Genomic DNA, 27,272 nt, shown 5'->3' with positions numbered 1-27,272 from the left:
CAGTTCACTCACCTGTAAGATGGAGATAATAGGGTTGAGGTGAGGAGTAATGGGACAATGCACGTGTAGGAAACGCTTAATCGGTACATGATTCTTGTTCTCCAAGTAGATGTTGCCTCTGGAGGGCATGCCCTACACTTTGAAAACAGGCAGGTCCTGGAGCAAATACCCTGCCCCCACTTCCTAGAGTCGCCAACAAGAAATAGCTCTGTCCCAGGAGGATCATTTACATTAGGGCATCAGAGAGCACTCTGTTAGGGGTTTTTTGTTTTTGTTTTGAAAGATAAATTTAAGAGCCTTGAAAGGAGACAAAGGAAAAACAATTCCCAGAATTGCAAAGTTAACATTTTTATTGAACTGAAATTGGTGTAGAACAAAAGGGACCACCACAGCTGCTGAAAAGTCCTTGTGACATTTTATCTTTGAGGGTCCTAACATGGTTTGGGTGGAACAACTGAGAAACAGTGTGTTACGTGTGTGTGTGTGTGTGTACACACACACACACAGAAATACTTAGAAATGAGCCTCACATCCTTTTTTAGTTTTGGGTTACAAAGAACAATGATAACATCTTCTGTTGCCTTCATTTAGTAGTGTCAGTTAATATTCTTTCACAAAAGGTTCCTCAAAATGCTGGCTAGAATTTCCCCCCCATCCGGTACACATAAGAAAAGGATTCAGTAACACTTAGGCAAGTAATAAACCATAAGAACTTCAATAGTAGTAAGGGCATATACCACGCATACATGACTCAACACTCACACTGCCAGAAATACAGTGAACTGGCTAAAGAGTTTCAGCCAAGTTCCAGAAGCAGAGAATGCACTAGTGGAAGGGGTAAGGCAACCAAGGAGAGTGTTGGAACTGATGGACCACTTGTGTCTAACCATTTCAGCATCTTGCTTCCAACATGCAAGTATCACATTTGTTTTACATCATGAGGTGAAATGCTTTAAGGGAAAAGAAAACTATAAAGTTTAAAAGATCAGAGATGAAAGGAAATGAATACTGAATTTTTACAGTCACTGTGCATGGAGCAATGATATAAACTGACCACACCAATTATTTTTGTGAGAGCAAGTATTGAACCACCATCAAACTCAAGAGTTGGAAGTTACCCCCAAGTATTCCAAGGGAAATAAATAACAAGATAGGAAACAGAATCCCTGCTTAAAAAACAAAACCACATCTAGTGAATGTTGCTTTTGGTTTGTACTCAGTCAGCTGCTCATTCAATCTGGAGTTAATCTGGTGTTGGTAAAAATTTCCAAAAGTGCTTCAAATTATTTTAGATGAAATGTGACAAATGCACACACACACGCACACACACATACACACACCCCTCATTCTCTCATCTTGATAATGCTGTTTTATACTTACTGTGTCTCTCAAAACAACTAAATAAATCTTTCCACTAGAGTAACTGGTACTAAGTGGCCACTCATTCCTGTAGCAATTATTTGAGGGAATCTAAAAATCTTGCAGTAGGAGATAAAGGATGACTATAAATATTTTACTAGGCTCATGGCCATCTTCAAAATAGCAGATTCAGAGATTTATAGCTCAAATTTGCGCCGACAAACACACATTTTGCAAGGATCTGCCCAATGTATATAACAAATATCTAAATTAAGGCTTTTATAGGTAGGTGGTCAGGTCTGTGAATGTGCAACGCTGGATTTTCATGACCTATCTCCAGCTTCCATTATCACCCAATCTGTAAACCAGAAGATGTGCTGTTGTGGGTAGGTGGGAGCTCCAAGGGCTAACAACCAGGGAAGGCTTGTTCGTAAACAAGATCTGAAATAAGAGTTGGCAGTGAAGCAATTGAGAGGATGCCTCATATCATGTAGAGGGAAGAGTGATTTGTACCTGCTGACATGGATAGGCATGAGATTTAGAGACCTAAAGGTTTAGTGCCATTACTAAACCAATGGTCCTCACACTTTGACTTGCAAAAGTCACCTGGAGCATATTTAGGAAAATGTGGATACCTGGGCCCTATACCCAGAGATTCTAATTTGGGTGATGCAAGTGTTTGTCCAAGTACCTTGCTTTTGAAAAACACTGCTCATAGCAAATAGCAGCAATCTTTGATTAAAAGGCCAAGATGTCCAAGAAATGACACCAGTGAGGTCATTACCTATAGACAAATCCCTCAGGAGACTCCACCATAATATAAGGAACACATTTATTCCCATTTCCTATCTTTTTTTAACTCAAAGTTTGAAATCAATGAACATTTAGTAATGATTGTACCAATTCTGAGGTAAAAGGAAGAGCACCAGGGATCTCAATGCTAAAAGAAACCAATTCTTTAGGACGTCTGTGCTACAGAAAAATCAAATTCCTGTAGTAATGTTACAGAGTTATAGTGTACAGGGTCTTGTATCAGTCTTTGTATCGTCTTTTACTTCTGCATACATTTCTATATTATCTACTTTTTCCAGTTAATGTTTTAGAAGAATTCAAAGAGAAAAGTTCATCTACATGCTCTCAGGTTCTCTAGATACCAACATTTTCTGGTTTATACCGATACACAACAAAGTTACTTATTTATTTATTTATTTTTTGGATGCTGGAGACAAACATCTTTATTAAAGATACTACCAAAATTTTGGCAAACATTTCAAAACAGATTTGTAAACATAATGCTTCCCTTTTCAACTGGCAGCACTTTGAAAAGACAATACGATAAGACAACACAACTTGAATCAACATTAGTTCAAAATCCTTATATTTTTGACCACATAACTTATGTTCCCACATGATAAAACAAATGATAGTTTAAATCAACGTCAACAGATAAACTCCATGAAATGAAAGTTTGTGCTGTTTGATGAATCACAGTATGTTATGGTTAAATATATCTGCTCTTTTTTATATTCCTGGCTCCCAGGATGAAAAAAAAATCTTTAAATATACATTTCATGTAGGTAATAGCTTCTCTGCATATCTCTCTTCAAAAAATACTTTATAGCAGTATATAAATAGGTTACCTACATGTTTAATTTTATAATTTTGCCCCAAAACTATAGATCTGTTTCATTTTCATAACATATTGATTTTGCCCAACATTAATAAAGCTGACAAACTGTTGAAATGGAAATGCTTTTGTCTTCCACGATAGAAGTAGCAATTTGACAGAAAAAAAAACAAAAACAAAAAACCCTACAGTAACACTCGTCTGTTGTTTAACCTGAGCGTTTGGCCTACTGAGAGTAGCAGCTTTTTTCCTCCATGCACGCTCACATCCACACCACCTCTGCACACATACTGGTCGAGCACACGCTTTCAGACGCTGGTAGGCCACAGTATACTTCCCATTGCTCTAACCAAGTGGGAAGTAGTGTAGCTAATGATTAACCACACTATGTACACAACTAGCAAACACCTTAAGGCAACCATTGCAATGGGGGGTTAACTTGCAGGGCGGATTTACTGTTCTAGATCAAGTCAGCCTGTATGTACATATGTGTGCATATTTATACACATACACATACACCTTTCTATTTCTTAACCCTCCAAAACAATGTTTTAAATTTTTTTTTTTGTATTTTGTGCAAATTTCTAAATATTCTACCATTTAAGGCAAAGAGTTTGCGTTAAGAAAGGTCAGAAAATAGGCTTATGTTTATCCAAAAGCATTTCACCTTGCACATTACTGTTTTTTTTTTTAAACACACATAACTTTGAAGTATGGACATTGGATCCCCAATATCTTAAAAAAATCATTTCTAATGACAAACATAAGTTTTTAAGGAAAAGAGCTGATTTGAAGTATAGACACTGGATCTCCAATATCTAAAAAAAAATTATTTCTATTGACAAACATAAGTCTTGGGGGTGGGGTAGGCATAGGAAGAACGACCAGAAAAAGCAGCTTCAAAAATGCAGGGAAGCAAAGTAAAATGGAAAAAAAAAAAAAAAAAAAAAAAAAAGTAAATAACTCAAGTTTACTAATACTGAAACTTTCAACAAGCAAAGTTTCATTTTTTTAGCATCTTAGAGCAACTCATTTGGAATTTTAAATAAATAAGCTTAAGTTTATTCACATCTTCTGGTCCAAGCAGAGATCTAGTGCCATGACTCTGCTTGCTGTTGGTCAAATTCACCTATTAGTCTTTTGATGTGAGCCAGCTTGTTATGAAGATACTCGCATCTGTATTTTTCTTCATGATAATTGGGACTGGACTGCAGAGGAAACAGACGGGAGGAATTAGGTTGCAGAATTTATAATACTGCCCCAACTACGGGTCAGAAACCCACAGCGATGATTCCTACCTGCTTGATCTTCTGATATTCTTGTAAGACTTCTTCATGAACATTCTACAAAATTAAAAATTAAAATCAGAAGGGAACAATTTTTTTTTTTTTTTTTTTTTTTGGCAATATAAACAGCTAACACACATTCAGCAAGGGTGGGGAAATACTGATGATGGGAATGTAAATTGGTACGCTCTTTAAAGAAGGCAATTGGCAACTGCTATCAAAATAGCAAATGCAAAACTGACTCAGCACTTATACTTCTCTTTCAGATTTGCTTGCTCCTGAGTGAAATGCTGCACGTAGAAGGTTATTTGCTGCAGTACCGTTTGTAAAGCAAAAGACAGTAAAGAAAATTTAAATGTCCATTAATCCATACAAAGGTATACGAAAAGGCCATTAAAAGGGGTAAGTGCTTCATGTACTTATATAAAGTTCTCTAAGATGCATTATATTGTTTAGTGAAAAAAAGCAAAGTGCAGAATGACTTACACATTTTGATATCATTTGTTTGAGAAGAAATATAATACATTCTAACAACTTCCTTCTAAGATGCACGTTTCCTCTCATTTTAATGCAATCAAATAATGTGTGACAGTTTAACTTACTGGAACAGAAGACAATATGTACATATTGTAACTGATGACATCTTAGATTCAATTACATATAGCACACAGGTGAATTTGCTTGTGTATATACATGTGTATATACATCTTACACACACAAACCTCTGAAAGAATGCACTGGAAACCAGTACCATTGATTGCTTCTCAGGAGGGAAATTGGGTGGCTAGGGAAGATGGCTAATACTTATCTAACCTTATGTACTATGGACTAAGCAGTTTCCAAATACTTACGTTTATTCTGCACAACTCTATCTAATCACTTTATTTTATGGATGGGGATTCTGAAGAAAGTTAGGTAATTTGCCCAAGGTCACACAAATATTCAATGGTAGAGCTGGGAATCAAACCCTGGCAGTTTAGCTCCGTAGCCTGCTCCTAACCACTAAGCAATCCTTGGAATTACATTTTAGTTTAAATATAATCATGGTACACTGGTAAATAACTACATGTTAAAAAAAAAAGAAAGAAAGAAAGAAAGAAAGAAAGAAAGAAAGAAAGAAAGAAAGAAAGAAAGAAAGAAAAAAAAAAACACCCCACCATATCAATGACCTCTTGCACCCTCAAACACAAATTCCTCTGGCAAAGTCTTCCATAACTCTAGGCAGCCTGTTTAAAGATTAAGACCCACTAATGGAAGGCATGGTCTTTAGAGCACAGATGCTCTCAGGTTGTTTTGCCAATTGTGGGAAACCCATTCACGTTCTCTCATGTGGGTCCCTGTCAGAACAACAGTTACTAGGCCAGAATGAAGGCATCGTCTATGGTTGTGAATTGTGACAAATTTATCTGGCCTACATAAGGAGGGACACATTCATTTGTATTAATCCTTTTGCTTGTAACTATGAGAAAGAACAACCAGTATGTGGGTCTGGCTTTTACTGGTTTGCCAGCTATGGTAATACTACTAATTAAAGTAGGGAAAGGAAAATGGCTTAGTATCTGTTAACAAATGTCAGTCTTTGGAATAGCTGGAAACACCAAGCTTTTCTTCACTTAAGCCCCAAATCTCTGTGGTATTAAACCCTTTTTATATGTTATGTCTATATCTTCCCTATTCTAGGCCAGATTGAGTTTTTTTCTAAAAAAACATAGACTTGAAATAGCAATTTTTGGGAACAGCACAAGATCTAACAGCTATGGTCTGAGTTGGCAATGCAGTTAAATATTTCAATGAATTCCAAATCAACTTTTTTCCTATTTAGTTGTGTTTGCTTTTTACCTTGATACTCTATTATGTTATAGTAAATACATAAGCCTCTATTACATATTTTATACATATTATGTTATATAAAGTTATTTTCCACTGACAGAAATACAGTTCGTTGTGTTTACTTATTTTAGAGAACTATTTCAAATACTGTATTTAGTTTCCTAGCTAATTTTCAATGAAGACCAAAAGCTGCAGAGAGGCTGGTTTGCCAGAGGACATTCTCCAAAGGCCAGTGGGATGCCTGGGGGTGGACCGGGTAGAGAACAAAGAAGGTAAAATATGGAAGTGAGCCTGTCTAGGAGCAAACATGTTTACCTGATACTCTTTTGAGCCCGGAGAAAGCCGCTTTCGTTGTGCATCAAGTTTGATAAATCGTCTAGCTACAGTCTCCATCCTGGCATGCAAGGCCCTGTATTCATCATATTCAGCATTGAAGTCATCCTTGTAATTCTGGCGTTGCTCATAGGAGACGATAGCAATGTATTTTCTAATAAGAAAAAAGAAAAAAAATATAAATGGAGAGAAACTACAGAATAAACATAATGCACAAGTCTGACATTTAAAACAAATATTTAGAAACTGTATCCAAGCATGTTTCCCTGGATTGAAAGTTGCCCTGCCACTGTTTGCTGCCATGTCACTGCTTCAAAGAACTTTCAGGTGAAATTATCCCACAGGAGAGCTTAAGATGTTCAGTGAAGGAAAGTTAAATGTGAAAAGAACACGGTGGCAATGGAATTGAAGTGTGACTAGAAAACAACGCTTATACAGATTTAGCTTCCTAAACCTTTCTCTATCCAAAATAATTCACCACCACTCTAGCGGCAGAGGCCAACCCATCTGTTCCGAGTCACACGGAAACAGAAGGACTTGGTGGGTAACATGAAACCAGGAGAGTGTCACCCAGTCACTAAGTAAACGCTGAAGTCAAAGCTCTCTCTAGTTGTGCGGCTAAGAGGAGGTCTGTCTTTTGGCCGTTTACACCTGCTGCCAGTAAGGTGCCTCAGGCTTGTTCCCTCTGCCTCTTTCCTCCCATGTTTGACTAGGCAAATGTATAGAATACAAAAGGGAATGAATAATTTTCTTCTTTTGAAATGACAGACTGGAAGAAAAAAAAAAAGAAAAAAGGGCATATCTCTCTAGGTCTTTTCAGCCCTAAAGGGTCATATTCTATGTAACTGAACGTCAGTGTCATAGTATTATTCTAACTTAGTTTCTTCACGAATCTATTTTACTTTAGGGTGTAAATACCTCTAGGGAACTGGTGAGTGAAGGCCATTTTCCCAGCGTGTCAGTTTATTCAGTGGTAAGCAAATTAAAACATCATTTTAATATTAAAACACAGTATTATTTGCTTGTGGCTCTGGGAAGTGGGATCACACCAGGGGCTGGCCTGGGTCTCTGTACTCTGCGTTCCTGCCATGGAATGCTAAGTTCCCTTGACTTTCTGAGATAAAAACTGACATTCCAAAGCAATTCCATCAGGGGCAGGTGCTTCAGCACTCCCGGACATGCACAGATATTCTTAACTGTGGGAAAACCTTGGAGTTCAGTCCTTCACAAAAATGGTTTTAGATAACCTTACCAGTTTTATTTAAAATGAGATGGCACAAATGTCTGGTTGGCAATGTGAGAAAAGTGATGCAACTGAGCACTTAATGTCCTCATTAATATTTTTATTCATGCCAAGTTAGCCTCTGTGGAGGTTCGGTTTCTAAGTGTGAGGGAGACAGCACTGGTATGCTGATGTCTCTGATGTAAGAAGAGTGTGGTGAGCCAAGCAGTGACGCAGGGCTGTCCTGATGTCACAGCGGAGGAAGCCCGGGGCGGGAAAGAGCTTCCTGGGGACAAGTGCAGGTAAGCAAAATGGCTACACTGCTCAAGAAACTCTGGCTTAATGTGTTCTATGAAATATCCTGCTTTCTCAAGATCACACACAAGGCTACACCCTCAGTATTTTATTTAATAATTTCCTTAGGGAAAAACACCAATCTGGCCAACAGTTGTGTTGCTATTATAGAAGATTATTTGGTTATATTGGCACTTTAATGAAAGGCATTTCACTATTTTTAACAAAAATTGTTATGGTTCTACAGCTGGCTCTAAATGCAATGACGGAATAAAATTTTAAAGGGTTTGGATATTTCACAGCCACAAGTAACAAAAGTATTCTTATTATATAAAAATTAGGGATATTGTGGTTTAGGTATGAATTATTCAGAGGCTGATCATTAAGGTTTTATTGTATGTCTTTTTGGTTTTCTTAAGAAACAGCTTAAGTTCTGTAATTGCAGTGATTTTTCTGAAAATCCATGCTTTCTCACCATTTTAAGAAAATTGGCTATAATCATATAAGACAGTTTTGTGACAAAATAAATTGCTTTTACTTTAATAAATTAAGCAAACAATTACACAGGTTACATACTTTTGTGATTTTTGAGAGCCAGAAACGTGACAAATGTGCCAAAATGCACTGAGGCAGATGCAGTGACCATCCCTTAGATTAGGATGTTAAAAACCACTTTTTAAATATAGAATTAACTGGTTAAGTTGACAAAGCACAGCAACATCCTGAGTGCATGAGGAAAGGGTTAGAATTCTTTTTTAGCCTCCCCACACGATTCTGTCACATAGAACTAGTTTACATCACTATTACAAAAAAGAGGAATTCAAAATCCACCACAAGAGAATAAGAGCACAGTCCTGCAGTTGTCAACGGAGGGGGCCGACTTCCGCAAGACTTTTAAGAAGTGGGTTTGCAGTAGGAGAAGCGAACCCCCTCATCAGTGGAGCCAGACGCTATGCTGTCCCCCAAGCAACCTTCCCTGGGCCAGCTTGGTGGTGGCCACTTTTCAAAGCTCCCCCACGCCCCGAACTCTAAAACCATATACCACCTCCGATGAGAGAGTGCTCGGTATGGTTTCTTGGGTTCTTTTTAGTCAAGAGATGATAACCAGCATTATGGTTTCATGCTGTATCATTCCCCAATAAGTATAGCTTTCACACTACTGTTAAGCAAAAGTAACACATTTTAAGTATATTCTTTACTCTGGAAATCAACATTTTGTGGTATACGGAATGCTAAACAGCACAGTTTAACTTTGTCCACCATGAGATGCTAATAGAGAAAAAACGTTCATACAGCTCAGAGTCCATTTTCCAATCTACATTCAAATTATTTTGCACACTTGTTCATTTTCAAAGCTATCTGCAGTCAAATCTGTTTGTTCTTCCACTCTCCATTTTTCCAGGCTCTTGCAACTTAATTATTTCTTCTTACAGAAGCCTTTGAGTCTATAAAAAAGCTAGAATTATGTCTACAAGTTATAATTTTTGTGATAACCAGTTACAAAAATGTCCCCAGCTCAGCATTTAGCAACTTGTTGTCATAACGAGAAAAACATTATAACTGGTACTAAAGTGAAATGATCTGATTTTACTCTTCTCTCCTTTTAAAATTAATTCCATGGCATAACTTTATTTAAATGAAAATCAGTCTATCTCTACTTTGTATTAACTGTGGAGATTTAAGCACTTTATCAGTAATAAACTCTCTCTTTGGGGCAACAAGTGAATGTGCATTGATAGACTGTCAGCTTTGAAGAGTCAGACCCCTGAAATCTTCCATAATCAAATGCCTGACCTGGCTACAGAACAAAGGACAGGCTTCTCTATACTTAAAGGCCACAGAGCAGAACTCAGCGCTGGGGGGAGACACAACCTGCTTAGGCAGACAGGGGTGGATTTGGGACGAGCAGGCTTAATGGCAGCCTTTCAAATGCAGGGGTGGCTCTGGGACTCTATTTCTGGAACTTCTTTTCTCATTTGCAAATTATGGGAAAAGAATTTGCAAACTTTCTAAAATTAAACAGTTCTCTCCCATTGGCAGACATCTGAACTTACATCAAATAATCTGGGAGTTCAATTGTTGAAGAAGGCTCCGTGGAGGCAGTGCAGCCCTCTTTAACTCCTACAAAGAAAAAAAAAAAAAATCAAGCTTTCACCCAACAGTATGGTTATAAAATGCCTCTAATTCTAAAATAGATCAGAAACATCTGGAACACTCTTCCTCAAATTCTATTCTTCCATCTCAATAAGCAACAGTGAGCAAGGAATACAATTGCACACGAACAACAGAGGCCCTGTGAGCAGGGCCAGCAGAACTGACGCCAGGCATTGAAAGCGCCCTGGCTACCGCAGTGTCTGCACAATAAAGGAATTCCGTCTTAACCCAAGGTCAGTCTTCTATTCTTTCAATAACAGTTGTGGCATCTGCCCAGCAATTCAAAGACTGTGCTGGCAGATGCAGCCACACAATGGAAGATACAAATTTTACATCAACATCTACTTTTCATAGGATTCGAACAAGGCAGATGAGACAATGAAGTCAGGTAGCAGACCGCTTCAGTCACTGTATTTTATTGCTACCCTTTTTGTATGCAGACAGTGGAAGGGGTAGGAAGTTTTCCCATATGGGTTTTGAAGTAATTTAAAATAAGTCATTACTGAACACCGATGTACACTCCTTTGGTCTCTTATCTCTAAATCTCATATTACTACACAGATTTGTTTAAAAAAAAAAAAAAAAGACAAATAAAGTGCCAGTCATTCATGGCTATGCTATGAAAATGTGTAAAATCCCTCACTCAGGATTCTATTTATTTGAACACAACCAACATTTCCTGAGGGTAAGTTTAGACTTTTTATTAGGGTAACTTTTTATCATTCAAACTAGAATTAAATTAATAACTCACATCCTAACCCTGCCTGCTGGCAAAATGGACATGTTCAATATAAAACAAAAGTGAGTATTTGATAATTCCTTAGTTCAACATTTTAAAAGACCAAGTATACGAAATAAATTATGCAGACTCTGTGGCCTTATTGTTGTGTGTGTGTGTGTGTGTGTGTGTGTGTGTGTGTAGACTTTGAGACTCCCCCCACTCCTTTTTTTTTTTTTTTTTTTTTATAATAGCCTGAGTCTTAAAGGAAAAGGCATTAAGTGCATGTCACCTGGCTTCTTCTTTGCCATAGATCTAGATAAATTCCAACAGATTCAGGGGATGTGGGTCTAGATCTATCCTCAGTTTGTGATAATCTCAAATGGCTTTGAAAGGTACTACATCCTTAGTGAAGGATTCAGAGACTCAGTCTGTTTCTTCAAGTCTCCAACTCTGAGAACACTCAAACTTTGCTGTACATCTCAACATACTGGGATCCAATCCTCCCAGCACTAGCCTGACTCAGGATCACCATCTCAGCATTGGAAGTGTGTGGACTGGGATATATCCAGGTATACTAACTCTGAACACAAGGTGTTATTACTGCTTGCCTCTTCCTGACTTGGCAAATTTAAGTACAACAGTGTTTGAGGGAAAAAGCTTACACCTACCTTTTGGGTCACTATATAGTATCACACCGATCTAAATATTTCAACAGATAAGCTGTGATGTGCAGTATAGTCAATCCAGGTCAGTGAAGGCACTGCATTTTACTATGCTGCAAAGCTCCTCTCATGTGGTAAAAAATGGTCAGTTAAATCTAAGAATTACAGACTTCCAGTATTATGGGCAAATTACAGAAAGGCAACACTCTTTAACCTCTTCATTAAAGTAACTTTTCTAAAGTCATATTTTCCTCGAGAATTTTGCTTTGGTTATGCCGAGTTTAAAATTGGCAGCAATGCTAAATGAGGGGCTTGAATCTTGGAATGCTGTTTGGGGAACATTAAGGTTTAGAGCACAACTTTTTTTTTTTAAATAAGAAAAATATAATTTTGTTACTAGGTGTTAAAAATCATTACACCTTAGGTAAGTGGTCTTCCTATGATTAGTTTTTCTTTAGAAGTAAAGCATTATTTTAAGCTTCTTTGCATCTCTAGGTTATCTGGCTTTTTAAGTTTTCAAAAGCTTGAAATGGTTAAATTTTACTAATGCTAGTATACTAAAACAGTGTTCTCAAAATTGAAAAAATAATTTCTTAAGCTCTATCAAGCAAATTGCCAACAGCCTTGCATAAGACAAATTGCTTGCTTTCCCTCTGAATAAAGATGATGTTATGGATCTGCATATGCAATCTTACTTTGCTGGTTTTATAAAGAATTTGACATTTCCCCTGTGTTAACATTAATTAAGGCAGGGGTGACCCTGTTTCTCTGGCAAAGAAGGAAAAGAATTATTTTTATCGCTAATTGTGTGTCTGGTAAAATTAGTTCACGAATGGCAGAGAATAGGTCACGTTGAGGTTGTGCAATACCCTGACAGTTATGGAAAAGAGCAACAAAGTCTACCTTTTAAGAGGGGGTCTCTAGAGGATAACAGTCATTTTCAAATGTTACCATGTTATTATCAAATTTAGAAACTATGTTTAATAGTTGGTTAAAAAGAGACCAAAAATTACTGATGTTAAATATAAGAAAAGAAAAATCTGCTCCAAAGCACAACACTAAGATTATTAACACAAGGTCATTTGACAAAAAAGCATTACTAATTATATAAACAGCATAATGTCCCTCACGATAGTCTGCTCTGCCCGATCATTTAACACATGTAGTTAGTTTTACAAATGTAAAGTGTACCTTCATTGGAATCTGGACTGGAGTTGTTCAGCTTGGCAATTTCCTCTTCTTCTCTTTTAAGGTCCTCTTCCTTTTCTTCAGTCATCTCAATGTCGTGCTTTTTAATTTGGTCCTTTTCCTTGTGTTTTTTAGACTTCTTTTTGGACTTTTTGTGAGACGTTGAATGGGTTTCTTCCATAGGCTTTGGACACTTTAGTAGAACTGAACCAGGGGGTAAGGTTTCCAGAGAAGTCCTAGAGGTATATTTGTCTTGCTGGTCCTCATAGATACTACTGTTTTGACTAAAACTGTCAACAGGTAGGTCTTGAGTCCCCCGGCCTTCTGGAGTGCTAGGGGAATTGGAGTTAGAATTTACAGTCTGAGGAGGGTTGGAAACGGGCAGGTGGGTTGAAGGCAGTGGTGGAGGGGTAGGGATGGCAGCAGCTGCAGGAGGCGGCAGGAGGCCTGCAGCAGATTTTTCACTCGTGGGATTCAAATGACCATTTAATGTTGGCGGCACTCTATTTGTCAGGTGAGATATTCGAGCTTTCTTATTCATTAAAGGATCAATGAAATCTGAATCTAAAAGCCGTTTCTGTTGGGGAGGGGCAGAAAAAAAAACGAGCCACTTTGCATTAAAACTCAATACGTGCATCATTGGCTACCATATGAACAACTGTACTTATACTTTCTGATCATATAGCCCCACCCTAAGTTCTTCGAGAGACTATGCCATTTATGTGGACTGTACCACTTAGGAGAGTACTAAGAAGAGGTAACCTTCTTCCTCAGAGGGCTGTGGCTGACCTAGTTATATTAAAAGAGAGGAAGGAGAAAGCAGTTTGTACCATTTCACTTGGTGAGGACTAAGAAGGGTAGGTAAAGGGCAACAAAAGCCTACACTTATTTAACCTCCTCTAATGTGCTAACATGCTCTACTTATGAATATTTTGGCTGCCATTTATTATTTTACCTGTCTTAAAATGGGAACAGCCAGCACCTTGAAAGTAATTTCTCTAAGTATCTCTATTATTGCTGAAATGCTATTCAGTTTTTTTCCCTCTAAATATATCTCTTCATCAGATTGGAAGGTAAGTTTTAATAACTAGTCCATAAAAATGATATGGAATTAGTATTTCAGAAATTTAAAAAATTATGCTAATACTATCCCAATCCAGCAATAACAATATTTAAATTAAAAAGGGAATTCAGATAGTCGAAAAGTACAAAGCATACATCCAATGTAATAATGTGGCCTAAGCTTCACCTTGAAAAAAAGTAACAGTTAATCATCCCATTAATTATTCTGTTTCCAATTTAGCACCATTGATTTGGCAGCCATTACATAATTAGATTACAGTATAAATAACTTCATGGCAGTTGGCATTAAAAGTGAGGATTCTATAGACAATGTACATGCAAGGACAAAATTACTTTTATTTTGTTCTCCCTCTGTTCCTCACAATAGGTTTCTAACAGTTTTTGACATGTGAGTAGCCTTTTGCCCACAGCAAGCTTACTGTTGTCCACACATCTGTCCTGTCTCCCGAATCCTTGGGAGGAGGGTCCAGAGAGAGGAGCACTGTGTGAGCAGCACTGGGGTAGATAGGTTTGTCCCACTGTCAATCCCCAAATCAGGGAAAGGGAAATAAAGAATCTTTTGGGGGAAATTTTAAGCTGGAAGGAGTGAGGTCTAATTGGAATATTCTGACTGGGATTTAATTGAAAAATACGTTAAGGACACACATGTATGAAAAGGACAGAATTTTTTATTTGCTTATTTTATAAACATTTTTCCTTAAGAATATTTTTCTGGAACATGTTTCAGGTAGTATTAAATGCCTCCAATTTTCAATATAATCTGAGACTGAATACAGGACTGGGTAAGTCTTCTAGGTAGTGACCAAATAAAAAAGTAGATAATCTTATAATAAAATGGAAACTTCAAATATGGAAAAGCAGAGTAGATATTAAACACTTTGACAAGCAGTGCTGTGTAGTGAAAAAGAGGTGTGGGCTGTGAGCCAGGACCTGAATTCTAAACAGAGCTCTGCCATGATCTGGCCGTGTGACTTTGGGTAGGCAAGCTGTGCGGCTTCTCTGGGCCTCATTTCTCTCATGCATAGATCAGACCACGTGAACTAGCTGGTCCCTAGAGTTCACTTAGGGGCTATGGTTATGTAATTTTAGGAATACCTGAGGAGAAGATGCAGCCTCTCTACTAGAACATACAGGAGATTCTGAACGGCTGGTGCTGGCAGCATTCTGAGATGGATTTAGTTTTCTGTAAAGGATACATACATATGTTCCAGTTATGAAGAGAATTTTCAAATGTTCATGATAAAAAGCTTACCCTTGCTTCTCTTTTCCTTCTCAACACTAAAATAACAATAACTAATATTATCACTTACTTGATCGGTTTCAAAGAAGAAAAATTTACCTTGAGAGCACTGACTGTAATGACCGTCTGTCGATTTCATTGTATCCAGGCCAGTCTTTTTGAAGTTCTTTAAAAACATAATCCTTTAAGGTATACGAGAGGTCCTTAGGATTCAGATTGGCTACCTGGCACATAGTGTGAAAACAGAGCATTAGCCGTTTTTGCTATTTCCTAACCCAAAACAGGCAACATTTTGCATTTACACTGAAAACAACTGTACCAGTTGGCTACAAAGGGACTGCTACTTTTGCATATGACAGGTCTCAATAAATGCTGTTTGACTTCATTGGGGAATTAAAACTTTATATATGCAGCTAAATATTTTTTCCCTGAATGTCCACCACATGACATTTCTATTCAAACAGCCTACTGAGGCAAAAAGTGGAGGAAGATTTATTTATTTATATATATTTTTTAAGTCAAGTTTTTCTAGTCAAAGGAGTTAGATTAACAACTTCATTATTTACTTCTGGCCATTAACTCCCGTTACTTGTGAATCACAGTAAAAATCTTTGATCATTTTTATTACGTACAAACCAAACAGTGCCCAAATGTTGGGTTATAAACTTTCCCTTCAGCAATCAGCAGAAATTATCTCCATAAATAGTATCAATTCTGATGCCCTTGTCTGTCATTTCCTTGGCTTGCTAAGCTTGCTTCTTGTAGTTGCCAGATCTCCTGAAGAACCACTTATTCAAAGTCCTTGAAATTCCCGAAAACCAATAAATGGAAACGTACAGCAAAATAACCCCCAAATTACTGTTATTAGTCAGCTAGTTTATTCTCAAGTGTAATCTCTTCTTATTGCTTAACTGCAATTCGTACAGTGTCCAGGCCTAGATTCCATCAACAATACAAATGTACAGATTCAGGTGCCAAAGCAAGAGTCATGTTTAAGGCTGGTGGAAAGTTAATCCTCCAGTTATTTCCTACGGAAATGTTTTTTTTTTTTTTTTTTTTTTTTAAGTTTATTTATTTTGAGAGAGAGAGAGAAAGTGAGTAGGGAGGGACAGAGAAAAAGGGGGACAGAGGATCCAAAGCAGGCTCTGTGCTGACAGTAGACAGCCTGATGTGGGGCTCAAACTTGCAAACTGCGAGACCATGACCTGAGCTGAAGTCAGACACTCAGCCAACCAACTGAGCCACCCAGGTGTCCCAAAAATGCTCTTTTTAATAAATTGACTTCTTTCTGTGTCTTTTTAAAGTACTATCAACTATGATAGTTTATGGTTTTTTTACAGCTTAACATTAATCTAACATTAATACTGTTATAAAGTAGAAAATGGTAGGCTTAAGATTCAAATTTGCAAATAAGATGACACAAAACCAGATTTCTCAAAGTGGAAAAATACAATGCTTAGCTTTTTCCTATTATCCTCAGGACTACAGACTATCCTCAGGTCCTCATAATGGGACCTTCTCCTGCTTTCCTCCTTCTCCCATTTTGTCTTTTTTGTGCACTCTTCTATATGCTGGAGTGCTTAGGACCTATTGTCTGCCTTGTATTCTTCATTGTCATCATTATTTCATTCAGCCTTAGGGCTTTCTTCTTTGCTTTCTTTCATCTCTACAACAAACATGGGCCTGGAACTCATGACCTTGAGATCAAGAATCCCATGCTCCTCCAACTGAGCCAGCTATAAGGCTTTCAATAGCCAACTGATATACTGCTATCTCCTAATTTATAATTCTACCTCCAATTGTTGTCTCAACACCATGGCCTTATACGTAACTACTAAACATCTATCACTATTGGGTTATGGCTAACAGACATCTCCTGAACAGAAATCCTAGTGCCCCTCCATACACCTGTTCCTTTGCCATCCCTCCCCCTCTCAGTTAATGGTCAGTATCCATTCAGTTGCTCCATTTAGTTGGTCTGGGTTAGAGTGCAGACACTGGCATTTTTTAAAAGCTCCCCAGAAGATTATAATGTGCAGTTAAGATTATGCTCTAGATTCTGCCAAATGATTAACATAAAGACACTCATGTCCCATTTGCTGCTGAATTAAGCATACCTACATTTTAATGTACTTATGTCTATACATATAAAGAATCACATAACTACTGACATCAATAATACCCTCTGTGTGAATGAATTGCCTCTGCCACCATTTTACATTTTATCGTATAAACTTAGGAGGTAATTTACAACCTCCCTGGAGATTCAGTCACCAGATATTTTGTGATATGTAGCCTGAACCTCCCTCCTTCCCCCCCACCAAAAAAAAAAAATTAAAACACACACACACTCTGACACTCATTCATTCTTTCACCCTGTCTTTTGAGCTCTTAAAACTGCTATGTGACATATGGATTTAAATTAAGTGTTTCCAAAAAGTGCTCAAACAATTTAATAAGATCCTTGAGAATGTCCAAGATACACTGGGGGTTAATTAACCTAGAATTGGAGATTTTGGCTTTATTCTTTCATAATATTTAGTATCATGACTTGAATGTAAGAGAATAGATGAAAAAATGGACTTAGAAGTGTCATTCTTTGAATAATAAATGAAAACCTATAGGTTTATTTTTTTTAATGGTGAAATTTAAGAACTGTGGAAATGTTACTGCTTTAGAAAAAAAATCCTTTGATTTGAACAGTAATCAATATTTATGACCCCAAATCAATATGAAAAATATAGCAAGTTATAGTTTGACAAACTAGTGACATCAACAAAATCTATGACCTACTTTAATACTTAAGCTTGTGATTATAAGGTAATTGATCAAAGGTAATACTTTACATATTCATATCCCTTAATAAAGACAACTGAATGATCTCAGCACACTCAGTGGCAAAAAAAGGTAGAGTAAAAAACATGCAGGGCAAGACACATTTGAAACTATTTAGTAGGTAAACATATTCTAGCTTATACAAACCAAAGACTGATAAGAATAAACCATACAACTTCACCTATATAACAATAAAAATTACAGCAGTACTTTAGTGACTCAAGACCAAAATCAGCCAACAAAAACTTCTTACCTTTTTGGGGTGCCCAGGTGGCTCTGTCGGTTAGGCATCTGACTCTTGATTTTGGCTCAGGTCACGATCTCACACTTCATGAGTTCAAGCCCCGCACTGGGCTCTGCGCTGCCAGTGCTGAGTCTACTTGAGATTTTCTCTCTCTCCCTCTCCCTCTCCCCTGCATGTGCATTCCCTCTCTCTCTCTCTCTCTTTCTCTCTCTCAAAAATAAATAAGCTTAAAAAAACTTCTTTTATAATGGAATTTCTGAGCAAAATTTGTTTAACCCAAATGAAGATAATGACTTGAAACTTCATTTTTAAAGCTTTTTTTAAGCTTCTAGCTTATAAGACCTACTATAAATGACCACATTTCAATGAGCTTTTCATTAGGTGTTTAAAACAAGATGGCTTAATATTCAAGAGTTATAATTCATATACCATTGAACAAAATGATCCTGAAATTTCTCTATCTTAAATAATACTAACGACAAGCCTTCTGAAATGAACTTCTCAACAAGAAGGCACACAGAAGGAACTCTCTCCGCGTGTCTCACCTGTTGCAGAATTGCTCCAAGGGAGTTCTTGTCTTTCTGATTGACACCATCTTTCTGCAGTCGAGCCAGGAGCTCCGGTTTCTTGTAAGCCTTCAGTGCCAGTAAGTGAATCACCCTGTCCCTATACGGACGCTGAGAAACACTGCTGCCTCCGTGAGTCTTTCGAATCGTATTTGCAGGATTCATGGGGGTTGACCGTTTCCTCTCAGGCACTGCATCTGAAACAGCTTGAGGCGCTTTCCGAATTTGCACTCTTTTCCCTAAAGTCCAGTGGAAATGACATTGTTACACATTTGTGGGTAAGATTATAATGAGCATCTCAGTTTCCTCAACTCTGATTCAGGTACTTATTCATTTCTGGAGGGAATTATAGGCCACTTTGTTTCAGTTTTTACATTAAAGAGATATGCAAACAGAAAGCTTTTTGAATAAATGGCTAAGATTATGGATTTGAAATTGTCTTGATAGAAGCATTTATTGGAATATATGTATATAGAATCATTCTGTCCATTTAGCTACATATGGATATTAATTAGTAACACAAACTGTAGCAAGTGGTTGGGAATTTTAAGGTTGTAGGTAGTTCATGTTAAGTGCAAATAAAGTAATTTCCATGCTTACCCATGCTATTTACTGACCTTATTACATATTATATGTACATTTTACATATTATATACATATATGTATATGTACATATTATATGTCATTTCTTTGGCAGAAATGAATATAACAAATGTGAAATGTGAGCAATACCTGTTGTATCTCACTAAGAACACAGTTTTGGCTGAGATGAAAAATTATCTTAATCTCACAGATTCAGGGACCACAAAGAGGGGAGTCAGACATAATTTGGGGTCAACATTCACAAGGGCAACCACAAGACATACTCCTTTTCAATAGGCCATAACAAATTTTAGGAGTCAAAAGACAACCAAAACCAACAAAAAATCTCAGAGGGCCAGACAAGCAGATACCTGCTCTGCAGGGCTGAAGCTACACAGGTGAATTAGAGGAATGGAAAATGGTAAAAATGAGGCCTTCCCATCATTCCTGCCAGGCGAGTGCCATTTGGTAATTAACCCACTTTCTGCTTAAACTTAACACTGAGAAGTGGCAAATGTTTCTTTCTAGAAAAACAAAACCTGGTAACAATTCCTTGTTGAAGAAAAAATTAGAATTGAACTGCTGTGTAAGACCCTCATTTTATCATTTTTGAGGTGGACTCTTATAGCACCTTTCATACACTCTGAACCTCCAACTCTATGCCATGTGGTTGGGGGGCGGATATTAGTAACATATAATGTAGGACAACTGCATTAGGAACAAGACTAGCAACTAGAAACAGCAGATAAGCAAAAGCAGTCTCTTAAGTGCTGCAGTCTGGGGTGAAAACAGCTTAATGGAGCAGGAGCAGTACTGATAGTAACTCTGTCCATGCAGGGGTCCTGAGGCCTGGCCAGAGGGGCTGTTAGTTTGACACAATCCTATGTAGAATAGAGGAGAAAGGGTGAATGATCTCACTGGCTTTTGTATTTCCCTACTGCCTGAACATAACAAATTGTAAATATCAGATCAAAATATTGCACAACAAGAGAACTCAACATTAAAGGAGCACTACTCAGTGATAAGAAAAGCTATTAAGGTGCAATTAGAGTTTTGGAGATAGATTTAGATCTGGTTTCTGTATTTTTCTTAGAGACAGATCAATGTCAGATGGGCAGGGAGCTAATATTTATCATGAACCAATTATGTGGTGGGGGAGCACTATACTAAGACCTTTACACTCATTAGATCTCACAATACAGTAACCTGAAGAAACAGGCATGGTCCCACTCACAGATGAGAAAACTGAGACTTTCAATGGGATAAGCTCAAACGGTAAAGTGCTCACTTAACATGTGGAAGGTTCTGTTATTAATTAGTACCTAAGTTTTCCTACATGTACTTCTTTGTGGGAAAGGCATTATGAACAAATGCCTAATGTCTGCCATTGTTTGATCTTAGGCTGTAAACTCCCTATGGGCAGGGCTGTGGCTGCTTTGTCCACTAGCAGACCTTGATTCAGTATTTGATGACTAGCAAAATGTCAATGTGAATGACAGCAAGAGAGCAAGTAGACAGCAGAGAAGCTGGGATCAATGCGGTCTGTATTTTCCCACACTGCCAGGATGCTAGCATATGAAGACACACTAAAATTTCTAAAACAGCAAACATAAACCTTCCAATCTACCACTTCTTAGTTATAATCGTATTAACAAACACTACTGTTCCTTGAAATTTGAATAGGAATTTGTGGGGAAAAAAATCCAGGGTCACAAAAGTTTAGAAGTGCTATAAATCCCACACTCCTACCCTACCCTTTGTAACCTGTTTAGCTTATACTTCCCCAAACAAAGCTGACTATGGAGCCCTGCCCACCACTCTTCTCTGGGGAGGTGAGTGGACAGAGAATGTTTTTTAGCTGGGCTCACACACACCATGATTGGTCACTTAGAATGAATTCAAGCCAGCAAGGAAGGCAAATAAAAACAAAAAGTGACAGTACTACCAGTGTTTTCCAGGCTGCCCTACCTCCTCTGTATGTCTGACCCACCTTTGATCCTCAGTCTCCAGAAAGCCCCAAAGTCTCCTGAGTTTGCCCCTGCCCCTCCCTGAAGTAAGCATAGGGCAGACAAATAAGGGAGACTCTCTAAGAGGAGCATGGGTATGATGTTTGACCAAAAATTAGAATCTGGCCTGGGATATGACAGCAGTGGAGTCTCACCTGGGGCCTAATGCTAGGCTGTCACTGGTACATGAATCTCCTACCCCTAGTACTTCACCTTTATCTCATTTTTCCTTTATTTATTTTTTACTTGTTATTTTTTTTAATGTAAACTTTATGCCCAAAATGGGACTTGAACCCAGGACACTGAGATCAAGTGTTCCATGGTCTACTGACTGAGCCAGCCAGATGCCCTGTTTTCCCTTTGAACAGCCACTTGTGGGGTAACCCATTTCTTTTAAATACTAAAAGAACAATAGAGCCACACTAGGCTACTGAGTTTCACACAAAGACTGCCGCCCCATCAATCTGTGCCTATTTAACCAGGAAGGAGTCCTCTAGTTCAAGGTAGGACAGGCTACAGATGAAGAAAACATCAGTACTCTAAGTAGTTACAGAATTGAGATGCTAAAAAGAAAAGCAAGAAAATGTCAGTTCAAAGTGGGCAGAAGAAAGGCTTTATTTCTTTACATTTGCTTCAGAAAAGCTCTTTTAATAAAGCCCATGGGAGAACTTAATTCTCTTCCCAGACCCAACTGCTAATCAATTCCCTAGGCTCCTTATATAAACAGCAGCAGTGGGTCTGATAGAGTTGGGTAATCTGGGACTATATCTGAACTGCTGTTTCATAACAAGGAGTCTACTTCTAACTTCTCCATTTAATATGAGATGGTGAAAGTATTTATCCCTTTGTCTAACGGCTGTGAGTAAACAATCTGAAAGGAAGGTGTTAAAATAGTACATCAGAAGGAGAGCAGGGACTGCCATCTTCTGTAGTTGTTTTTCTGTTCTGTGGAACCTGATCAGAAGCCCTGGCAACACGGACCCAATGCTTTAAAAACACTGGCAGGACCTTGATGACGGGGTGACTGTCATGGTTAAATACATAAGCCAATGCAATGGAAACCATCTCCACATTTGGCATTTATGATCACTTCTTCCAAAGGTTTATTATTCAAATATATATTCGTAATGGTCAAAAATGTTATAATTACAAAGGACTTTCGATGTTATCCAGTTGAAATACCCCTTATCTAATAACTGAGAAAATTAAGGTCCACGGATGTTAAATGATTTGTCGAAGGTCATTCAAACATGTACTACATCATCAAAAATAAGCAAGATGAGGCAGAAGTTGGGAAAATTGGAAAAAGAATCCTAGAAATTAGGTTGATTGGGTTATTTTATACACCTAAATAAGTATTAGCATGTATTACCAATTGACAATTCAATAACATTTCAGAATTTAGGTACAAGTCAGTGAGCAGACTTATTAGTAAAATGGAAGCAGTGATTAGTGATTTTGTTTTTTTTAAACAAAGGGAAAGGATTATGACAACACAACAATGCTCACCACTGATATAAATGTCATGACTAGAAGTGGAAATATTCTGAAGAAATACTAATGATGTTTTCTAGGTTAAAGCCTCTCCTGCTCCTCTCCAGGCAAAATAGATTTTGGTTTTGCTCAGTCTACAAGAGGGTCGCAAAAGCTTATATTTTTGGGTGACTAGGCCAGGTGACCCCTAGGGGCAGTCTTCACCCTCTTACACTGAGCTTGTGGCCCAATTCAGCTGCCAGAGGCCTGGCCTGGCACTGTGCCACCACAGCCCCTCAATGAGACTAGCATTATTCCTATTTGTCCTCCACCCAGGCTGACGCTGTTGAAAGAAGCCTTGTTCTGCAGGTACTTCTAAGGTGGCAGAGGTGAGCTTCTGTTATCATTTTATATGATATATTCAATTATGAACTAAAGGAAATAACACAACGTGTTAAGAGGCCAAACCCGTATTTGATATTTGTTGACTCTAACTATGTGATACGTAAAATGGAGAGGCAATGATAACTTCCCTTATGGGGTGATTTTGAGATCTAGATGAGTAACTACATGTAAAGAGCTAACCAGTGTCTTTGCATAGCAAGTACTCCATAAGTACTGGGTACTGTTAGTATTGAAGGGTGAATGACGAGCATTCCAAAGTAATGAATGAGTCAGTTTGGAGGTACTGAAAAAGGCAGGAAGACACAAACTGAGCTGCCTAAAAGAAAGAAACATGGTAAAGGACTAGCAATGAATAAGATTAAAAGAAAAAGGTCAAAATATACCATAACAAAGAAGAGTAAAAAATTAAAAAGTTTTGAATTCTGAGGTGAGGAAACGGAGGCAGTGCAGAGGAGGCAATAAAAATAATTAAAGAGTTGGGATACAGGCCATCTTAAGAAAAGTTAAAAGGAGCTGGGGTTATTTGACCCAGAGAGTAAAAAGCTGAGGAGGTTAATGACAAGATTTAAGACCAGAGAAGAACACTGTACTGTGCTGGCGGGCCACCGGGGCACCGAGGACAAGCAGAGTGGAGCACGTAGGCTGGCAGATATCACTACAGGGCTCTGTGGGGCAAACATATGTGTGTGCAGAGGGAGGCCAGCTTGTCTGAGAATGGCATGGATGTAATCTGGTTCAAATTTAAGCTTAGATAACCTCAAATTTTATGTAGTCACTCCTGAAAAATGTATGTAAGTTATCTGTAATGCCTATAAGAAACCCTGCAAGTTCTAAAATTCCTTGAAGGGTATGGTTTATGTGATTTTATGTGTTGAAAAGTCTGCTGTGTAACATGCTGTGCAGATAAACTGTATCTGACCCTATCAAAACAAACAAACACACAAACAGAGGGGACACCCAAGGATAATTCTATGGAAAGGTACAATCACTGCTTATTTGCAGACTTTGGAACAAATCAAGGTAAAGTTTTTCAGCTAGTTCCATTGAGAGGGAAAAAAAATCATTTTGATGGCTTCAGTCTTCTTTTCCTTTGTCAAACACACCAATTTGTCTCACTGTTTATAAATGGTGGTATTGGACAGAGTAGAAAAATATTTCACAGTTTGTACTTAAGTGTGCCAGATTGTGTGTGTTTTTAAAACAATTTAAGATTTAGCCTACTACAGAGAAACTTAATTAAGTTACTTGTGAGCATAAAGAGAAAGAAAGGAAGTTGGAAGTTGTTACCTCACTCAGCAGGAAAGGGAAGGTGAAAAATCTCACTGCTGGTAACTTAGTGGGTTGGGAATGGGCCCCATGGGTACAGATACCTGGGGAATCCATGAATTGTTGTTAAACCAAACTAAATGTATCTAAGCTAAGCACCAAATCCCAAGAGCACTGGCTGTGTTCCAAAGAAATACTTATTAAAGACACCAGTGGAGCTTCTCAAAGCTGAATGTACTGTAGCTGGGTCAGCAATGGGAAAATGCAGAAGTAAAATTAAACCAAACCATGGAAAGATGTTAATTAAAGAATTTGGTTATTCAAGAGACTCTTTTTGTGTGCACTTACATTTCCAAATTAATATTCTTTCATCATTTATGTATGGTGACTTATGTCATTAAACTGACCAAAGCCTCAAAGAGCTCTTCTTCACTCCTGATAATTCTCCCTATTACTGTTAATAGTCACTGTCAATCAACTCTTTAAAATTGTTAGGGTCACTGCTCATAAAGGAGAGATTCATCTTGCTGGTCTGGTCCTACTTCCCTTCATTCTGATGGATATTTGTGTGAGCTGATGATAAAGATGATGGGGCTGGGGCAGACTCTTAATTAATGGATACATGAGGATGAGAATCCATAAACGGCATCACAACTGAGGTACCAAAAAGGCATCACCCTAATGCTTTGCTATAAGCACATTTTATATTTTGCAATAAAAATTCCTTGTGCAAAAGATCCTCTGAAATTCTACCAATGGATTTTACTGTAAAAATAACCCTACAATGCAAAACAAGACCTATACTGTCCATCACTGAAATGACATCACCCAGTGTCAAAGAAAACACAATGGTACCACTATTATAACCTCAAAAGTAACATGGCCAAATCCCAGTATTGTGAAATAATAACAAACAGCTAACAAAGGATTCAGGATTTTCTACCTGTTGAACTTACTATCAGTGTAAAGAGAAGAGAGGATTTTTGACCATGTTATTTAAAATGTTCTAGAAATGAATTCTATATTAAAATTAAATTAATATTACCAGTATTTACCTACAGTGGTCTTGAATTATTCCAATAATTCAATGAGAAGGAGAATGATATCTATACAAACCTACATATGGTCCACCGGGTTTGATAACTTTTGTGCTTCGGTTGCGGGATTCCTCCTCTGCCTGGGTCATTCTTTCTCGTGTCATCTGATACGAGTCATTCGTTGCACACACTGTAATTTTATCTTGTATGAATCCCAGGCAATTGAGCTGGGAGGCTCCAGAGCTGTCAAGTAAGACAGTGGCTTTGTTAGAGACATCCCTCATTTTGCACACTAAAAGCAAATGAGAGCTGTATAACCCTAAAATCAGCAGCCCAAATAATAGCTTTGCAATCTGGAAATAACTAATATTAATAACTTAAGATGTTGAAATTTAAAATATTTAAATTTCTCTCCTTCATTTCATATCACTTTTTTTTCATAATCTGAATAGAACAGGTAAAATGAACTCTCAGATACCAAATCTGTAAAATTCTGAAAAAAACATTAGTATTTATGTTAAAGACCAGAGTCTCAATGAGCACTGTAGTTCTGTCATTTTTAAAAAAAATTATCTACCACTGATACGAAAAATGTTTAGTTTACCCCTATAGAAACCATAATATGCATGCTTTAGAACTAACTAGAAGACACAGACCTACTGTAATGCTTTTTATTTTCAGTAAGATAATTAATTTTAAGACCAAAATATTGTTCAACACTGGGATTTCTTATTAGCCCAAAGATCCTAAACATTTGTATCCTTCATATTTACCATTTTGTTAAATCTCTATAGAAGATGACTTATTTGTATGGCAAATATTGAAGAACATTCTGGACAAGAGGCTTTTGCAAATATTTTTTTGAAAACTTTTATTTAAAAAATCATGCATATTAACACTGGCCTAGAAGATGGCTCTGTTTCAAAGTATTATGGCAAAATTAGGGGATCATGGTAACAGTTATACTGGTATTTTAAAAAGAAATTGCTATGGCCTTAAAACAGACTGGAATATAGAAGTAGTAAAAATGTCACTATAGCTCTGATAGTCTATTTCCAAACTTACTTGGAAGCAGATTTGTTATGATGTCAAGAAATAGGATTAATAAAATTTTTATAAATTGCGAGTAACTGTACAAATGTTATTTAAAAAAACAAAACAAAACAGTTCCTTCATCTCATAAATATTTTTTAGGCAGGGACTGCATGCCAGGCAATGTGTAAGGGACAGAAAGAGACAGGGACTAAGACAGATGTGGTCCCTCCTTCAAGGAGCTCTCTAATGAGTGACAAGGATGAGCACACTAGAAATTATGACACAGTGTGATAGATGCCGGGACGGGGGCGGGGTGGGGGGAGAGACAGGGAATCCCAGGAAGGTACTTCATCAGGATTGTGGGCAAGGTGGAGGCTTTCAAAAGGAAGTGACGCCTTTAGAAAGGAGGGGGAGGGGCAGGGAGGACACAAGTTTTCTGGGAGTATAACCAACCTGTGCAGGCCCAGGGGGAAGTGTGGAGAAAGTTTTCAGTTTGGCCAAAGGGAGTTGGAAAGGACAATTAGAGATGAGTCTGAAGAGGGCATGAGAAGTACGTCATATAGGGCTTTGGAGGTCATGGCATAGATTTTGGATTTTATTCCAAGAAAACAAGAGGCTGAAAACAGGGGAGAGAAAATATCTCATTTGGACTGTAAAAAGATCAATCTGGATGAAGAACAGATTGGGAGGTAGGGGGCACAAAAGTGAATGCAGGAGACCAGTTAGAAGTCTACTGAAGGATTACTGGCAAGCAGTGAGAACTTGAACCAGTGTAGGGCAGTGTGAATGCAGAACAGTAAAGATAGTCCAGACAGTGACGAGAG

General features: G+C 37.7%; 1 protein-coding gene across 1 annotated transcript in view; it reads right to left on the bottom strand.

Moving 5' to 3' along the window:
• Positions 1-332: 332 nt before the first annotated feature.
• The window catches only part of ELL2 (elongation factor for RNA polymerase II 2), a 72,817-nt gene continuing 45,877 nt past the window's right edge, over positions 333-27,272 (bottom strand). Inside the window, exons 4-12 of the mRNA XM_019428837.2 lie at positions 25,493-25,656; positions 18,624-18,883; positions 15,099-15,223; positions 14,855-14,942; positions 12,680-13,253; positions 10,006-10,072; positions 6,418-6,589; positions 4,285-4,329; positions 333-4,194 (exon numbers count right to left, since the gene is read on the bottom strand). Of these exons, the coding sequence (XP_019284382.2) occupies positions 4,078-4,194; positions 4,285-4,329; positions 6,418-6,589; positions 10,006-10,072; positions 12,680-13,253; positions 14,855-14,942; positions 15,099-15,223; positions 18,624-18,883; positions 25,493-25,656 (1,612 nt within the window). The 3' untranslated portion in view covers positions 333-4,077. The remainder of the gene's footprint in view (positions 4,195-4,284; positions 4,330-6,417; positions 6,590-10,005; positions 10,073-12,679; positions 13,254-14,854; positions 14,943-15,098; positions 15,224-18,623; positions 18,884-25,492; positions 25,657-27,272) is intronic.

Source organism: Panthera pardus, unplaced genomic scaffold, assembly GCF_024362965.1.
Source record: "Panthera pardus isolate Hobbes unplaced genomic scaffold, ASM2436296v1 HiC_scaffold_2, whole genome shotgun sequence".
NCBI classification, from domain to species: domain Eukaryota; kingdom Metazoa; phylum Chordata; class Mammalia; order Carnivora; family Felidae; genus Panthera; species Panthera pardus.
Note: the sequence above shows the minus strand (reverse complement) of the source record. Positions and strands in the feature narration are given on the sequence as shown.